The 16,734-nt window shown below is 32.3% G+C and overlaps 1 protein-coding gene across 1 annotated transcript; it reads right to left on the bottom strand.

The window, feature by feature from the left end:
• Positions 1-3,975: 3,975 nt before the first annotated feature.
• On the bottom strand, positions 3,976-8,840 carry LOC133700899 (purple acid phosphatase 23). The gene is made up of 8 exons (XM_062124630.1): positions 8,437-8,840; positions 8,110-8,301; positions 7,226-7,562; positions 6,377-6,594; positions 6,048-6,238; positions 5,164-5,445; positions 4,442-4,567; positions 3,976-4,354 (listed from the first exon to the last, which is right to left on the bottom strand). The coding sequence occupies exons 1-8, from the start codon at positions 8,705-8,707 to the stop codon at positions 4,226-4,228; spliced, it is 1,746 nt and encodes a 581-aa protein (XP_061980614.1). The 5' UTR covers positions 8,708-8,840; the 3' UTR covers positions 3,976-4,225.
• Positions 8,841-16,734: the final 7,894 nt, after the last annotated feature.

Raw genomic sequence — 16,734 nt, 5'->3', positions numbered from 1 at the left:
AAAAAATAAAACAAATCAGCTCTTTCCTTCCTTTTATATGGTGTCGAATAGGAAAAGAAAGAAAAGAAAAGGCGAGAGAAAAGTAAAGGAAAAACAAAAAAAAAATCCAAGAAAAAATAATAAGAAAAGTGAAAGAATAACATTGTAAATTTATAAAATTCAACTTATAAAACACTAATCTAATAAAGAATCAAGTGAAATAAGAAGGAATTGAGAGAGGAAAAAAATTTAATTATTTTATTTTTCAATTGACATGAGATTGTAATTTTATCCCGGTTGAGGGGTTGTTACAATATCGATTCAGATTTGATTATAAATGAATTATATTCCACAAAATATCGAAAGATATAATTTTAATAATGAGTTTATTTTTATTTTTATTTTAATTTTATATACTTTTAAATTTATTTTTTAATATTTTAGGTAGTATATTTGAATTAAAACTTTACTATTAACTTAAAAAAATTATATGTATAAGTTAATAATTGATCTTTAAAAAATTATATATTTATTTAATAGCTTAGGATATAAAAAATTTATGGCTCCGTCTTGGGTAAATAAGTTAATGAATGTATAATCCACTTAACTGGATTGAAATTTGATTTTTTTTTTTATTAACTTAGGTTAACTTATGACACGTACATTGCTCCAAGTTGACCTGTATAAGTTTGTAAATTAATCATTGTTAGAATTACTAAATTAAAAAAAAATCTCGATCGTTCGTGCATGCCAAATTTGAAAAACCTTTAAAACGTTCACTTTCTACGTTTGTAATGACTCTCTCTCTCTCTCTCTCTCTCATCATTTCTCACTACTATTTACCTCACTATTTTTCTGTGAAGAAAATCTAAAAACGAAACCTTCTCATGGGTTTAAATTTAGTCCTTGAACAGCTTGCGGGCAGTAAAAATTGTCTTCGCATTCCAAATCGCTGTTCTTGACAACAGATTATCGAGCCACAAAAGGGAAAGCAGCGAAACCTCGCACAATACCGACTACCTGAATTATAGTGGCTTTAACAAAGCAGGGAAAAGAGCTTGAGCTTTGTGAAATGATGCTTGTAGAAGCTAGCATCCATGACTGTTGACACGGATGACTCTGTGAAATGATGCTTCTTGACTGTTTCTATATATTATGTTGCCATTCAAATGGCTCCAACGGACAACACAACTGATAATGTTCAAGTTTCTTGCAAGCAGCCAACGATCAGTAGCAACACATGAAAGAGGTGAAATATCCAGAACCGATAATACCTTGATACCGGTAATGGCTCAGATTATGAAGTACAAATTCATCGCTCATCAAGGCAGGAAACAGCTTGTTTCCCCCGAGCAAGAACAAGGGTAAATTGCATCAATCTTTTGCCTTGTGTCTCCCAAAACTGAGAACTTATAATGGCTTCTTCTTCTATAGATTTTGTGGCTGTGTATGTATACTTGAGATTCTAGTAGCAGCAATTAACTGCCACCGTTTGGCATGAAACTCGTAAATTTTAAAACCTTTACAAGCTAGTTCATTTGTTATCCACCCAGTTCATCAGCAATCGGCTTCAATCCATTGACCTTCTTTAGCACATCATCAACCAATGACCGGTTAGCTAGCAAGATTCTGGAAGTCATAATAAAGTAGTTTAAAAAATGTACCCAAGAAAAAATTAGAAAAAAACAAAGAAGAAACATCTTCATCAAGACAGCTACTGCATTTCAAGATGAAAGTTAGAAACAGAAACATCATGATTTATGCATATGCAATTTTTTAAAATTAAAGTGATGGTATGGAGTCGTTTTTTCTCATAGGAAGTTAAGAATTTGCATATCATCAAGGGAGAAAAAAGGGACGCACCAAATGAGGCTACAGAACAGAGAAACACATGCAAGTAGGCTTCAGTGAATGATTTTATTTAGGAAAGCATTCCTCTCTATTTCATGTCATCTCTTAATTAAGCACTAGTCAGCTAATTAAGGGGTGGATTTATTTTAAACACATCTAAATCTTCTTCAAACTTCAAGTTGAAGATAAAATTCCTTCGAAGGAGAACCAGCAAAACAGCCAAGACACAAAGTGATTCTGCCTTGGACACAGATACACTTGCTCTTATGTTTAGAAATAGAGTTTTTTAGTGATTAAATAATGAGTTTATCAAGTATTTATAATATTAGATCCTTTTTCATAACAAAGAAATGTGAATACTTGCAAAATAATTATTTTTTAAATACTTAAATTAATATATTTGTGGATAAAATATATATAAAAAATATTAAATTCTAAAAACAAGGTTATTTATTTTTATTTTGATATGAAAATAAGTGCTATAAAAATTGATATGTATAAGTTAGAAATGAAAATATTAAATATTAAAAATTTATTCCACTTCAATAACATTAATAAAAAAATAAATATTCATATAAAGTTAGGGCTTTTCTTTAGTAGTTAAATCAATCCTTCTCTAGTGATTTGGATATAATGATCGCTGAAGAAGAAATAATCATTTAAATTATCTTTTCCATTTATTAGGAGAAAGAGTCTCACTATCACATATTCGTCAATGAATATGATAGCAATTTAGTTATAAAAAAAAAGCAAAATTATTAATATCATTCTTTCAATAAAATGTCATCCTTAAAGAAAACAGTGGTTTGCCAGTATTGCTTGTTTATTCATGAGAGTGCAATAAAACTTATTTTTAAAATTGTTTTTTATTTAAAAATAAATTAATATAATATTTTTTAAAAATTATTTTTAATATCAATATATTATTAAAAAATATATAAAAATTAATTTTTGAAAAAACACAGTTGAACGCCAACATCAAACATAATCTTAGTATTGTTACGTAATGATTAAAAAAAGGGACTCCAATTAATTTTTATATACATAAATAGGTTGTTTGGAATCAATTACATATTTACTATAATTAAATTCAATTATAATATTTGATTTGAATTTACATGTTTGGAAGATATAAAATTCAATTTATTTTATTTTCTATATCACCCTCATTATTTTCATTTTATTTCTTCAAATATCTTAAAAAAATTAGATGAATATTTTAAGAAAGTTGATTTAATACTAATTTTTTTTTATTAGAATGATAACGTAGAAGATAACTCCTCTGATTTATTTTTGTAATATTTTTAAAAATTAAATTTATTTTGAAGACTTTTTTAAAATCTCTAAATTGAATTCAATTTAGAAAATATATCACGTAAATCATATTGCTAAAAACAATTATAGTTGAGATTAAAAAACAGAAAAGATTTTCCCAAAAAAAGAAAAGAAAAGGGAAAAAACAGGAAAGGAAAAGAAATGGTAGGGGAAGGCTGGAGTGTAACGAGTAAAATGGTAAAGTGTTACTATGAGCACCTACATGGGAAGGTGGCAAAAGAGATCCTATGTGGCAGGGTTTGAAACTGAATTGGGGACGAAAACCTGAGAGAGAGACGTGACATGAAGACAGGCTTTACTTTTCATGGTGCTCTTAGGCTACAGCCACTCGGCAGGGAATAAAAAACCATCCATAACCATAAATACATAATTGCATATTTGCAGTGTCCAGCTCACGTGACCACATTTACAATGACGTGGCCGGTTGCTATCTCAGTATTATCATCAAACAATTTTTATTTTAATATTACTCGTAAAGAATTCTCAATAAAGAAACCCTATTTGTTCTTAAGCTTTTCATCATATTTTAATTCTGTAAAAAAACATCATCTTACATAGAATTTAGCAGCTTTCGTTAAGTATTTTAACACAAGTCATAATTAAGAAATCAAAATAATTTAAATATTCTGGGCAAATAAAAAAATCTATAAAGATGTGGACTACGAGGTTACACCTCGTGAAAAAAAATCCAAAGAACACATTTCCCCCCTTCTTTCTAAAAAAGGAAGTGTTTCTGTGGCATGCATGCATTGGTCTGCAATCTGAATCATGCATGGGAGCGGTGTGTAAGAATAAGACAATGATACCATGTTTATTCAAATCTTTTTATCTTCTAGATATTATATATATTTTCATGAATTCAAAAATCAGATGATTCCCTCTGATCAACTTCCGAGGATGTTTCTGGTAATCACAAGTAGCAACCATTAATTTGTGTTTCTGTAACGTAAATACATTGGTCTGCATTATCGGAGCAGTGTGTGACAAGATGGCAACGAGTAGTGTTTATGGTGTTAACAAGGAGCAATGCAAGATCCTGAAGCAAAAGGGTTGTTGTATATCAGTAGAATGATGTCCAAATAACAGCAACTGTGAGCATTTCTATCGATGCAGCGAACCGCGTCCATCTAGCTAACAAATCAGCAGCTTCGTTTGTTAGACCTCCTCCGTCTTCAGGCTTGCCACTTCCCTATTGCACAGATTAAAACAAAATAATGGGAATGTCAAATCCTAATGATGATGCAGTTTGGAGTTGAATCTTAAGTTAGGAAATCACTTCTAAAGTTGAAGCGATGCACAATTCAGGCTGCCGCACAACATATATTTGGTCACCGTGACTATCGTCCTTGTAAATATCCTGGTTTCTGTGCCAAGTCCACAATGCATATGTGGAATTCACAACCTGCATTAAGAACAAGAGGATAATATTCAAGAAATAAAAAGATTCAAACTGCAACTAAATGAAGCCACTCTAGCTTCTTGCAGGCCTTAATTGGTCTAACAAGATCAGCAAATTAATATCAACTACATATGCACATACACTGATACTCATGGATATGTGTCTGCGTATATGTATTTGTTCATGCAATTCTGCTGTCGGATGTCCATTAACAAATATTGAATGAAAAGACATGGAAGAAAACAAACAGCGGAACAAATGGTTCGATCTTGAATTTTCATATGGGAAAACAACTGGTGTCACCAAAGGTTCTGGAGAGGCAAAAGATCCTTCTACAGAGAGATTTATTTGAAGCCAAGTCTAAACTTCAGGCTCGAGGCCTTGACTTTGGTCAAGCGTTGCCCGGCCAATCGATAAAATGAGGCTGACGTGACTAAGCAAGCATCTGGAACTTCAAGGTGTATATTATGTACATGAAAATACACCCAGTGTATCACATGATAGAAAATTCAAGAATCAAAGCACTCCCAAGTTCTGAAACAAACTGACTGGAAAAACTACATGAAGGAGTTCATGACACTATAGGCTTAAGACCATACCTCAAGTATTCCATGCCCAAAGCTGCTCTCCCTAAATGCACTCCACTCAGGCTGCTTGTCCCAACAAAATTTGCCCTCAGCAGGACCAGAAGAAAAATTAATATGACACACCCCTCCAAATTCTGGTATGTTATCCCCAGCTGATGGACAGTTTCCAGGTTCATCAGCATGATCGACATCAACTTTCTCAATGTTTCCACCATCGCCAACTGTTATGTAAACGGGGCCACATGGATCTAATGTATAGTTATAAACTCTGTTCATCCGCTCATAAGCATGCACCTGTAAAGTAGATAGTATTTGATGTTCATTTATAAAATAGATGATAATCTTGGCAATAATTTATAGTTAATTCATTTGTATATCCATGTGCTTCCTAGTTCCTCCCATGCCTCCAAAACATCTCCATATAAAATATAATGTAAACGAAAGATATAACTGGAATATCTATAAATAGCTCATCTGTCTTTGAGAAGGGAAGCGAGCTCTTAAATTGATAGGGAACAAGATTAAGAATGCTATGCATCTGAGATATCCAACTACTTGACGCATCTGTTTCTGAGGCATCATATAAATTTTGTGAACACGATGTGAGAACTCCCAGCAACAATTACTAAACTTGAATTCTGCCTTTGGTGGAAAGGGTTTTTAAAAGACTCTTAAATGAAGTTTTATTTGGGAACATAATTCCTTTTAACCAGCAAGCTATTCTGTAAAACAGAATGTTTTGAACCTTGATGCTTGAGAAAGTGTGTTTGAACTTTAGTAATAGGCATCGAAACAGTCTTATTCACCAATTATCATTCTTTATCTGATTTGATTTGTAACAGAATTTGCAAGTAGATATCCATCCATGAGAGCTAAATATGCAGAACCCAACTTACATGACCAGAAAAGACAATGTCAACACGGTATTGATAGAGAAGCGCTTCCATTTCCTGCCTCATGCATTCAAATTCCTGATAGTGAGAGGAATAGCTATTATACCATGGTGGATGCCAGGCAGCTACCAGCCAAGGGGTCTTAGCGCGGTCTACTTGATTTAGATCTTGCTTTAACCAGGAATACTGAGCACCTGAATTGAGATTGATAGAATTTACCAATTTTGTGGTGCTTCAATCTCAGAAAAGAGATAGCATCCTAGGAATGCAATGGTCCTGAAAGTTTAAATATGTTGGGGATTATTTTGATCAAAAAAAGGAATCTCTCATACCTGTGCTGTTGTAGTCAACATATGCTCCTAACATTACAAAATGTATGCCCCCAGCATCAAATGAATAATAGAAGTTGCTGTTAGAGCCAGACTCTTCCGATGGAACTGCGTATCTAGTCAAATATGATTTGAAAGTTATCCCAGAAACTTGAGGTTCAATCTCATGATTCCCTTCAATGACCATCATAGGACTGCTTGAGATAAGTGGCTCCATGAATCTGAACTCCAATTAAAACAGTTTCAATCATAAGACCATGAAAACTTGTTGTAATAAGACAATAGGGAAATACTTTATAGAATACTTAATGGACATTATAAGCCTTTTACTTGTGCTTTTCTACTTTGGAAGGCTCTAGTAATTCCAAGTATTTGTCCATGCAGTTAAACCATCAAATAACAGTGGATGACTCAGTACATATGAGAAATTTTAGTTTAATGGAAAGCAAGAAAAGGCTAGGAAATTAGAAGATGGGCTTATGCACAACAGAGAAACAAGCAAAAGTACAACTGCTTGAAGGCAAACAAAAGATCCTCACAGTAGGGAGAACACAGTCAATTTGTTCCAGCCCAGCTTAGCTACCAAAGTACCGATAGCCTGACTATTGTACACTGTTTTTGGATCTGGGTTGCAATTGGTGATTCCAATCCGTCGAAAACAGGAGGTAGACTTGCAAATGAAGAAAACAGCTGATCTTAGATAATCTAAAATCAGATCAGACAGGATGCCTTTCATAATAAAAGAAACACTATAAGCATTCACATCTCTGATGGCTTCCATGCTGCGAATTTAGTAAAACTACTTTTCTTTGTCAAAACCATCCACATACTCAGGCATAGCAGAAAGGTTACCTTCCCCAGCCATCCCAGCGGGGTTGATACGTCTCTCTTATAGGCGCATCAGGGAATGCACAGGAGTAGCATGGAGCTCCTTTTCCACCAGTTGTAAGGTATTGATTTGCATAAGTTAGGTCTCCAACCATTAGAATCATTGATGGATCATTCACGATCACATGGTCTATGGTTGTTGATGAGTTGCTTGTGAGCCCCAGATCTCCAATAATGGCTATTCGAAGAGGGTATGCATTTGGACTGGGCAAAGGTAATGTTTCAAAGACATGCTCTTCACTCATAGCTGGGATAGAGCTATCTCCACACTTATAAAAGTACTTCGTCCCAGGTTCAAGACCTGCAAGGAAAAAAGAAAAACTCCAACAAATTATGATAAAACTCTTTTGTGTGGTCATCTAGGTGCGAGAATCTCACTGAAAAACAATGCCAGATTCAAAGAGACCTAGTCTGCATTGATGTTCATGGATGATGCGTAAAGAAACTAGGCATACTTGGACAGCCAGTGGCTATATTCTAAGTCATTTTGTTCATAATTTGCTGACTTCTGATCACCACGTTCATCATTATTAACCAACAGCTCACACGTTAATGGATCAAAGAAATCGCTAAAATGGTTAGAGATTAGACACAATCTAGCTAACATGGATGGCTAAAAAAATTACTTACCGTATTGAAGTTTCCCAAAGAAACCACGTCACTGCACACGCGCATCAATTTATTACAGGTCAAGGCGGCAAGCCATTCCTATCCACAATGAACTTATGACACAAACGAGTATTCTATAATTCATTCTATCCCACCTTCACTAAATCCCAATTTAAAATTTAAAACATTGAAACTCAACAATTTAAAGAACTATAAAGGGAATTTTTTTTTTAATTTACCATTAATTCTCACATGGTGAATGGTGCCAGAGGTGTAATTCGAAAGTCCTTCAAACGGATACAATTGAGTATAAACAGTTGAATTTCCTTTTCCTCTACTTGCGTACTTTCCACTTTCTTTTCCATACCAAACCTCACTTGCCACAGAAGCAGGATCAAGAGGAATCACATCAGAACCAATCTGTGCTTCCCCTGCACCATTTATAATCCAAGAAAACCAAACCATAACTCAGAAATCAAGCCACATCACACCAAATAAAACATCACAAAAACACAAGAAGAAAAAATTCAAGAAAATCAACAAACAATAATTAAAAAGAAAGATACCAGTGACCCAAGAAACCCACATTGAAGTTGGTGAGGAGATGGCAAGTGATATCTGTTCAGGGAAGTTTGAAGTTACGTTCTTTTTAAGTCTTGGATGGTTCATTGGCAAGTCATCACTTCCTCTACGTAATGAAGGATCAAACCTGCGAGTTACTGGTTTAAAAGGGCCATCGAGAGTTGTTGGTATCTGGTTTTGAGCAAGTAACTTCTGTGTTGTTATTATAGTAATGAAGAAAGTGTTTATGAGTAGCCATAGTTTAAGGTGCTTCATGTCTATGAGTTTTACTGTTTTTTTCTTGATGATCTTGGTATTGTAAGATTGAGAATTATGAGTATAGAGTGATGAGGTTCACCATGGTGGGTTCTGACAGCTCCCTCGGCTGCTTGGAAAAGTACAAAGGATTACTGTTTCGGTATCTTTTCGTTAATTTTCATCTTATATTTGGTTGTGTTAGCTGCTAGTTAAATACAAAATATGAAATTCCAAATGTGTATTTGACGCAGTATGATCAAAGAAGTTTTTTTATAAATTCTAAAATTATAGTTAAATTATAGAGAGAATTTTAATTTTGATGAACTCTTAATGCCAGTAATTCCTTTCCAACAGTGAACAAAATTGTTTTAAATAGTCAGTTAAATTGATTTATTTAGTAAAATCTAAATTAAATAACTATTACAAATTTAATGAGATTTTTTTTTTGAAAATAACAAAGAAAATAAAAAAAATCTAAAACAACAATCTTTAATTATAAACATTTTGGAGATGAAAAGGTTTTAAACTTTAGTCCAATACAATAAATCAAGTTAAGAGTTATATCATTGTTTTTTTTTTTTGTTAATAAACTCATTTGATTTATCTTGACTTTTTTAAAATTTAAATATGTCCTATAAACTATTAATTAAATTAAGTGGTTAAAACAATTATGGATTATAAACGAAGTTTGGTATCTCAAAAATGGGTGCTAGAATATGCTTCTTCGAGGTTTCGTGATGTGATGGCTACCATAAAAGAATACCCATGTTTTTTTAACAGTTAGGAAAATGGTTCAAGGGGGTCTATGTCATGCACAAGTGGTTCAACTGATTAGGATAAAATGAAATATTGACTTTTAGTAAAAAAAAAAAAAAAAAAAAAAGGGTTAAATCTAGTCCACTTGTGTGGCTCGGGTGATCTGATAAAATTTAATAAAATCTTATATTTTCTTTAGAATATATATATTTTTAGCCAGATATATATTTTTTGTTGTGTTTTTTAGTTGATTATTAACCATTTTCAAAGTTTATTGTATAAATATAAATGCTAGAAGAATATTTTATTTTTTTAGTTTGGGATTTGAAGTTTTTTAATATATATACTCTACGTTCACAAAATTTTTTTTTTAATGTGAGATAAAAAACATTTTGAAATAATCTTTTAAATTTTATTATTTACAACATATATAGTTTATATTCACATAGATTGTTTCTCAATTTTTTCATATGAAATATTAAAATATTAAATATTTTATTATTTTTTCAAGTTGATTCGAGCTGACCCGAGTTAACCCGTGCAACCCAGGACCCGGCTTCTTGGCTAGGTCAATCCCAAATCGAGTTTGATAACTATAATTTTGAGTGACTCCAAGGTTAATTGGTACAAATAAGATTTTATCGTATATTTTTATAAAAAAATATAAAATAAAAAAGTTTACAAGTATAATTTTTTAAACTTTTAATATATAGCTTGTTTGATTTTTTAATCAGTGTAGGAGATAGAATAATTTTCTAATAATAATGAAGAGAAATTACTTATTTTTATAATTAATTAAAATAGTATTTAGTTACCATATCAAAAATAAATAAATAAATTGAAATTAAAAACATGTTTAATTGAAAACTAAAAAATAGATAAATATATATTTCCTACCTTATATAATTAATTTAACTAAAGACACAATTGACATTAACTAATAACTTAAAGATTCGAAAAAACAAGAAGCACTCTATATTTAGTTATTTATATGTTGTTTTTTCATTTGCATGAATATATTGATTGTTAATGACACGTATTAATTGGAACTTTTCCAGCAATACATCAAATTTGATTGAGAGAGAGAGAGAGAGAGAGAGAGAGAGAGAGAGAGAGAGAGAGAGAGAGAGAGAGCAATCCTCGTGAATGGACTCCTTGTTGAAAACTCATGAAGTCAATTGGGCTTTTTGGTATCGGCCGGGCCATTCGTAAAGCCCATATTACGGGGCTTTCATGTTTAATGGGCCCTCAGTCTGCCTTGGACCATTGCCTTGTTGCCCGGTTTAAGTAGACCGAAGGGTTGGACTGCAGCTGGCTCATGGCATTAAGAAAGCTAGATGTTTTGCACAGCCAAGCCCATTTATCTGACTCTTATCAACTGTAAGTTGCCCCACGAGCCCAGGAGAAAATAAACAAGGAAAAAATCTGATCGCTACCAAAAATTCTATTACATTTTATGACGGGTAACGCTAAATAAGTAGCTCCTGTCCTGACACTCTCCTCAGGATTTTTCAACTTTTAATACAAATATTTTTTCATTTTCCCGTTATAAACCAAGCAAGTAGAGAAGAGGGTTCAGTCTAGAAAAAGAAGAAGAAGAAGAGGAGAACAGGCTTGGGTTATCTCTAAAAAGAATAAATTTGCCAATAATCAAGGCCAAAGGCCAGCGGGTCTCGAAAACACATAATAAATCTTGATTAAATACTTTCTTGGAAGTATGGTAAATTTTGTGTTTTAAAATGCATTTCACATGAAAATGAATTAAAATTATATATTTTTTATTTTTTAAAATTTATTTTAACATTATTATATAAAAATAATCTAAAAATATAAAAAAATAATCTAAAAATATATAAAAAAATAACATAACAGCAATTCAACCGCAACTGCAAATACATCCTAACATGGGCCATAACTTTCTCCACTCTTTAACCCTCTACTCCTAACCCCTTGTAAGCGGAAGCCACATTCAATTTTATTTGACTAATTCGCAAATGACGAATGAATTTATTACATTAGGTAGCACCCATGCCTATTCTCATTAGAGACTATAATCCTGCAGAAGCTTCTTACCGCAGCTGAAGGAGTGATTAAGAGAATAATTAGTCGCGTTATGGTATATTGAGCTCTAGCTCAAGTGTTAATCTCGATTTGTTGGTAGAGCCATAGGGTACCTATTTTTAAACCTAATTGATGCCCTGCAGGGCCATGTATAACCACGTCTCTTTTTTTCCTTTTTTTTTTTTTTATAATTAAGTATTAATGCATTCTGAGAATCACAAAACAAATAATTCGGTGGAGACAACTCAAGTACATGAAATGAAATCATACTCCTAACGTAACTACAAGGCAAAAACCTTCTACAAGCCCCCATTTATCCAAGTCTATACCTAACATAACTCTTGTCGATAAGAGATGAGGTGGGGGATTAGTGGGGCGAGGAAGCCACTGATCCAAAATGTGATGCATATGGAAATTAGGTGTATGAGACCATATAATTTGGAATTGTCGAGTATTTCTACGTGGGAGCAAGTAACCTAGCTAGGAACAAGGACTCGACTCATTGTGTGGCGATGACATTTCTGCATGTTCCAGCCAACAATCAAGGCCAGTGGAATTGCGCTGTGTGCTTTAGTTTCTGAGTGCACATGGGCTCATGTGGGTTGACTTACGTGGGCCTAACTTCCTTTTTCTTTTTTGATTTTTCAGGATAGTAGGTTGTGACTTGTGAGACCAATAAACTAAATATTCCGCAGAAGAAAAAAATGCCAGCATAATGGATTGGCATGCCAGCAGTCATACACCATGATCTTTTTGGCCAGGGAAGCAGAAGCCCTTCTTTATTTGCCTAATCCGATTGCTTCTATGTGCGCATCAGCACCTGGAAAGTGTGCATGCGGACATAAATTAGACACAGCCAAGATCGATATAAAGAGTTTGTTCATCATTAATGGTGACTGGTGATGTACAAATTCTGTGATGTATAATCGTGTATGAACTGGATGGGGACGTCGACTAGGCCAGCAAGGTTTCCTTTTCCTTTTTATCTTGGAACTGCGTGAAGAGCCCTCCAAGCTTACATCAAAATTCAGATCAGAAGGTGTGCGATATTGTCTTTGGAATCTCCTCGACGTTAGATATCTTTGTTTTTATGTGTAAACTGTACAGAGAACAACCTAGCCAACGCCGACACACCCCACATGTCACTGTGCATAGACATTATTTAATTCTTTGATTAACCTAATTTACGTTTGGAATCACATGACCAATCATAAGCAATTCGTTGTAAATTTCGAAACTCCATACCATATTTTATCCAGATCCCATTAAGATATCTCAAGAGATAACATCCACTGCAAATTGCATGCACCTTTAAGCAGAGATGGACACTTGTTGCAGAGTTTTTCTTTTCTTTTTCTGGGTACAGATTCGTAAGGAGTTAGGTGGGTGATAAAATGATTTGCTGGTTGTTGGGAGCTAGAATTTATTTTTATTTCTCTCTATAGATAGGGAATGAATTATAGAGGGTGAGAATTAATATTATACTCGTGTAAGATTTTTGGCTGAGAAACTTAGATCACGAAGACACCAAACCTACCACATGTGAAAGGATCTGGCTTCTAACTGGAACAATACGGGCTTAATTAATAGGAGAGGCTACATAAATTATTTATTTGCTATTGATTTTGCAAGCTTCTTACACATTTAATAGGAAGGTGTGGGTGGCTTCGAAAGGTGAGAGAGTAGGGTTGGCTGGCTTTAGTGATGTCCACCACCCAGTAGCACACCTTTGGGTTCGAGTGGCTCTAGGAATTTGAAAATCTTTTTTCACATTGCAGAGGGCTGTGATTTTGATCTGAAAGTAGGACGTTGTGGATTTATGGGGTTGTCGAATTCGTTTGTAGTTTTCGAAGTTCAATGAAATATAGGCCTAACTATTTAGTCAAATAAGTACAAATCATTTCTTCTTCTTTTTTTAAGAAATAGCATGGTTTCCTAAAAGTTTTGAAAATATAAAATAGGTTAAAAAAATATTTAAAAAATAATATAGTTCGAACATAATCACATTTCAAATGAAAATATTGTTTTTATATAAAACTGTTATTTGAAATAATGATAGTATCTTAGAATATATTTTTCTACATTGCTATTTTTTGAGACAACAGTTGTTTAGTGAACCTTTCAGAACATTTTTTTTACAAATTAATTAACCTCAACAAAAGCCAACAAAATTTGTTAAGATGATCCAATGGCAAAAAGATGGAGATAGAAGATCCATAGGAAGAAAAAAAAAAGATAAAGGCAATGTCGCAGAATAAAAAAATGAAAAAGAAAAGAAAAGAAAAGAAAAATAGATCATCGAGACTCTATTTTCAACACACTCGATATTGTTAGAAAAACTCAATGAAATGATTCAAGCTACATCTTGAAAAAACATCAAAAAATATTGTAAGTAACTCTAAATTAATCTTGAACAAAACTTCAAACAAATTATTATCATATTTGGTAGTCTTTTAAGGTGTGGTTAAAATAGTTTCATCGATATCTTTTTAACGGTACTAGGTTTGTTAAAAACAGAAATCCGGTGTGTTTTCAATAACCCATTTTTTTTGTCATCCGGACTTAAATATCATTTCTTGGTCATTGGATATCCATAAAAATTTAAGTTGATTTTTATGAATGTTAATTGAATCGAGAAAGACATGGTTTTTGGAACAACCGTTATTTCCAATAACGATTGTGTTCAACTGCTATTCTCAACGATAGTTGTGTTCAAATTATGTTTTTTTTTATGTGTTATTTTTTTAAAAAAAATTTATTTTACTGTGTTAGAATTCTAAAATACCCCTACAATTGCTACTTTGAGAGGAGTAAAATTATTCCTGCATAAAATGAAAAAATGGACAAGTAATGGATTTATTACTTCGAAAGGTGAAAGGATAGGTTAGGCTTTACTAACCTCTCACCAAATTCATCATATACACTATAGTTTCAAAATAGAGACCGGCTAAGAGGTCCAATTTGAAATATAGATCGATTTGAATTTAAGAAGAAATAAAAAAAAATTGATTTGATTAAAAACTATATTAATTCACAGTACAGTTAACTCGAATAAAATTTAATTCATTAATTTTTTATTAAATTAATATCATTTTTATTATTTAAAAAATATTTTTTAAAATGAACCCGAACTAATTCCTGCCTTATCTGGGCTGGATTAGTTTTTAAAACTATAATAGAAAATAATAATAATAAAAAAGAGAGTACGTCCTAGTGACAAATTATCATGGCTTTGATTTTTCGAATTTATTTATGTCAAGGGAGAGTATTTTAAAGTAGATATCATCACAAAAGGAGCAATGAGTAGTCTGATCTTTAGCATAATGGCTGCTGAGACAAAATTAGTGATTAGATGTGAAGAATGTGTATGTAATCATAATCAATTATCTGTGTTATCAGGATTTCCAAGATTTAGGAAAAAGGCAGATCAACACAAATTCCCTTCTTGTGCAATAAAGATCACCAGGAATCAAGGTGGAGACAAAGGATGATTAACCCATGTGGCTGTGGGGTTAGCCTCTCTGCAGCTTCTCCATTGCAATTTCGATTTACTTTTATTGCCTTAGGCACGATCCCTTGTAAGGTAGGCAGATGACATCACACTCATGAGTCTGGACACTAGCTAAATGAACAGCAAATTAATTCCATTTGAATCAGGGGAGCATGTTTTGATTTTGACAGTACCTGGGAAAGTAAGAGCCCGTGAAGGATGTGAGGATGGAATTGGTTCCCAGAAAGAAAAAAAAAACATTTGTTTTGATTCAATAATTTGTTTTGATAGGAGATTACCTTAAAAAATCAACATTGCATTCAATAATGTAATTTAGGCTCCAGTAATCTGTTGTGCATAATTAAAGACATTAACTGGATTCTAGCAGCGAATTGCGCCATATCCTTTCAAGCCCTTTTGAATTTACAAGCAAAATTGCACAAAGTCTTGGTTCTGGTATTCATGTGAGACGTAGTGTGTTTGATGTTGTAGTATAAGATATTTTTAAAATTATTTTTTACTTGAAAATTTTCTTAAATCATTTTAAATTTACAAATAAGATTGCGTGCACACTTGGATTCATTATTCACGAGAATGTTTTTGATATTGTGGTATAAAAAATTTTAAAAAATTTTAAAAAAATTTTAAAAAAATATCTAAAAATATAATCAATCTCGCTCTGCCAATCCCGTAAACCTTGGCAAGATTGTCAAAACCTTCATCAAATTGATTAGTCATTTCAATTTGATCCGTGGAATATGATCAGAATGCGTGAGCTGGACTTTATACTCGAGTCCTCGTGAAACAGAGGTGCGTACCATAAGCCATTGGAATTCATTTAATGGTGGAGATATTGAAGTTAATTGGAAGGGTGAAACCAGCCATATATCAATTATTAAGGCATGATCCATAATGTCAACGCACAAAGTCGAAATGTCTTTGGTAAATTCTTAAAAGATTGATTTTACTGTGCTCTTTCTGAAATTGTTTTTTATTTTATTCTGCCAGGACAAATGTCTTATTTTCTAAATCATATTGAGTAGGTTATACACCTAACACTCCATGTCGATAAACAACCGCACATTTGTTTTTTATTATTGTTATTTTGGAAAAAGTAAAGATAACAATTAGTATCGAAATAAGGTTGGTAAAAATGTTTTTTTTAATATGATATAAAATATAATGTAAATTCAAATTGTAAAATTATAAAATTACAAATAAAACTTCTTAACTAGTTATATAGATAATTTCGGCCAAATAATAAACAATAAAATAACACAATTAAAATAAAAATTTAAACACCTTAAAATATATAGTTCAAATAAAAACTCATACATAATTTAATTTAAAAACCCCTTACAATACAATTATTATGTCCTTGAAACTTCATTAGCTCACAATTTTACTTCTAGTCGTTAGAATTCATTATAAAACAAAGACACAACAAGACAGGTGTCTTGTTTTTCTACCAAGACAGTGATTCAAGAAAATCTTAAGAAAAACTCGATTAATCTATGTTTCATATTAAGTGTTAAATTAATGGTTATATATATATATATAATACACTATTAGACTTTAGTGAATATTATCCACTATCATTGTTATTGATGAACACAAAAATATTGATATGAAAAAAAAGGACAAAAAGGAAAGGAAAGGAAAGCAGCAGGATAAGAAATTAAACAAGAATAATTAGAATTATTATGGATTATTAGCGACTTTAAAAAAATTACATGAT

This window comes from Populus nigra, chromosome 8, assembly GCF_951802175.1.
Source record: "Populus nigra chromosome 8, ddPopNigr1.1, whole genome shotgun sequence".
Classification (NCBI taxonomy): domain Eukaryota; kingdom Viridiplantae; phylum Streptophyta; class Magnoliopsida; order Malpighiales; family Salicaceae; genus Populus; species Populus nigra.
The sequence above is the reverse complement of the archived record's forward strand: the minus strand, read 5'-3'. Positions and strand labels throughout refer to the sequence as shown.

What these genes read in the sequence shown, in the direction of transcription:
- LOC133700899 (XM_062124630.1), bottom strand. Translation starts at nt 8,707, where the DNA reads ATGAAGCACCTTAAACTATGGCTACTCATAAACACTTTCTTCATTACT. An exon ending in CGCTGGGATGGCTGGGGAAG is followed by an intron (nt 6,595 to 7,225) that starts GTAACCTTTCTG and finishes ATTGGAGTTCAG; the next exon opens with ATTCATGGAGCCACTTATCT. An exon ending in ACATTGTCTTTTCTGGTCAT is followed by an intron (nt 5,446 to 6,047) that starts GTAAGTTGGGTT and finishes TCTACTTTACAG; the next exon opens with GTGCATGCTTATGAGCGGAT.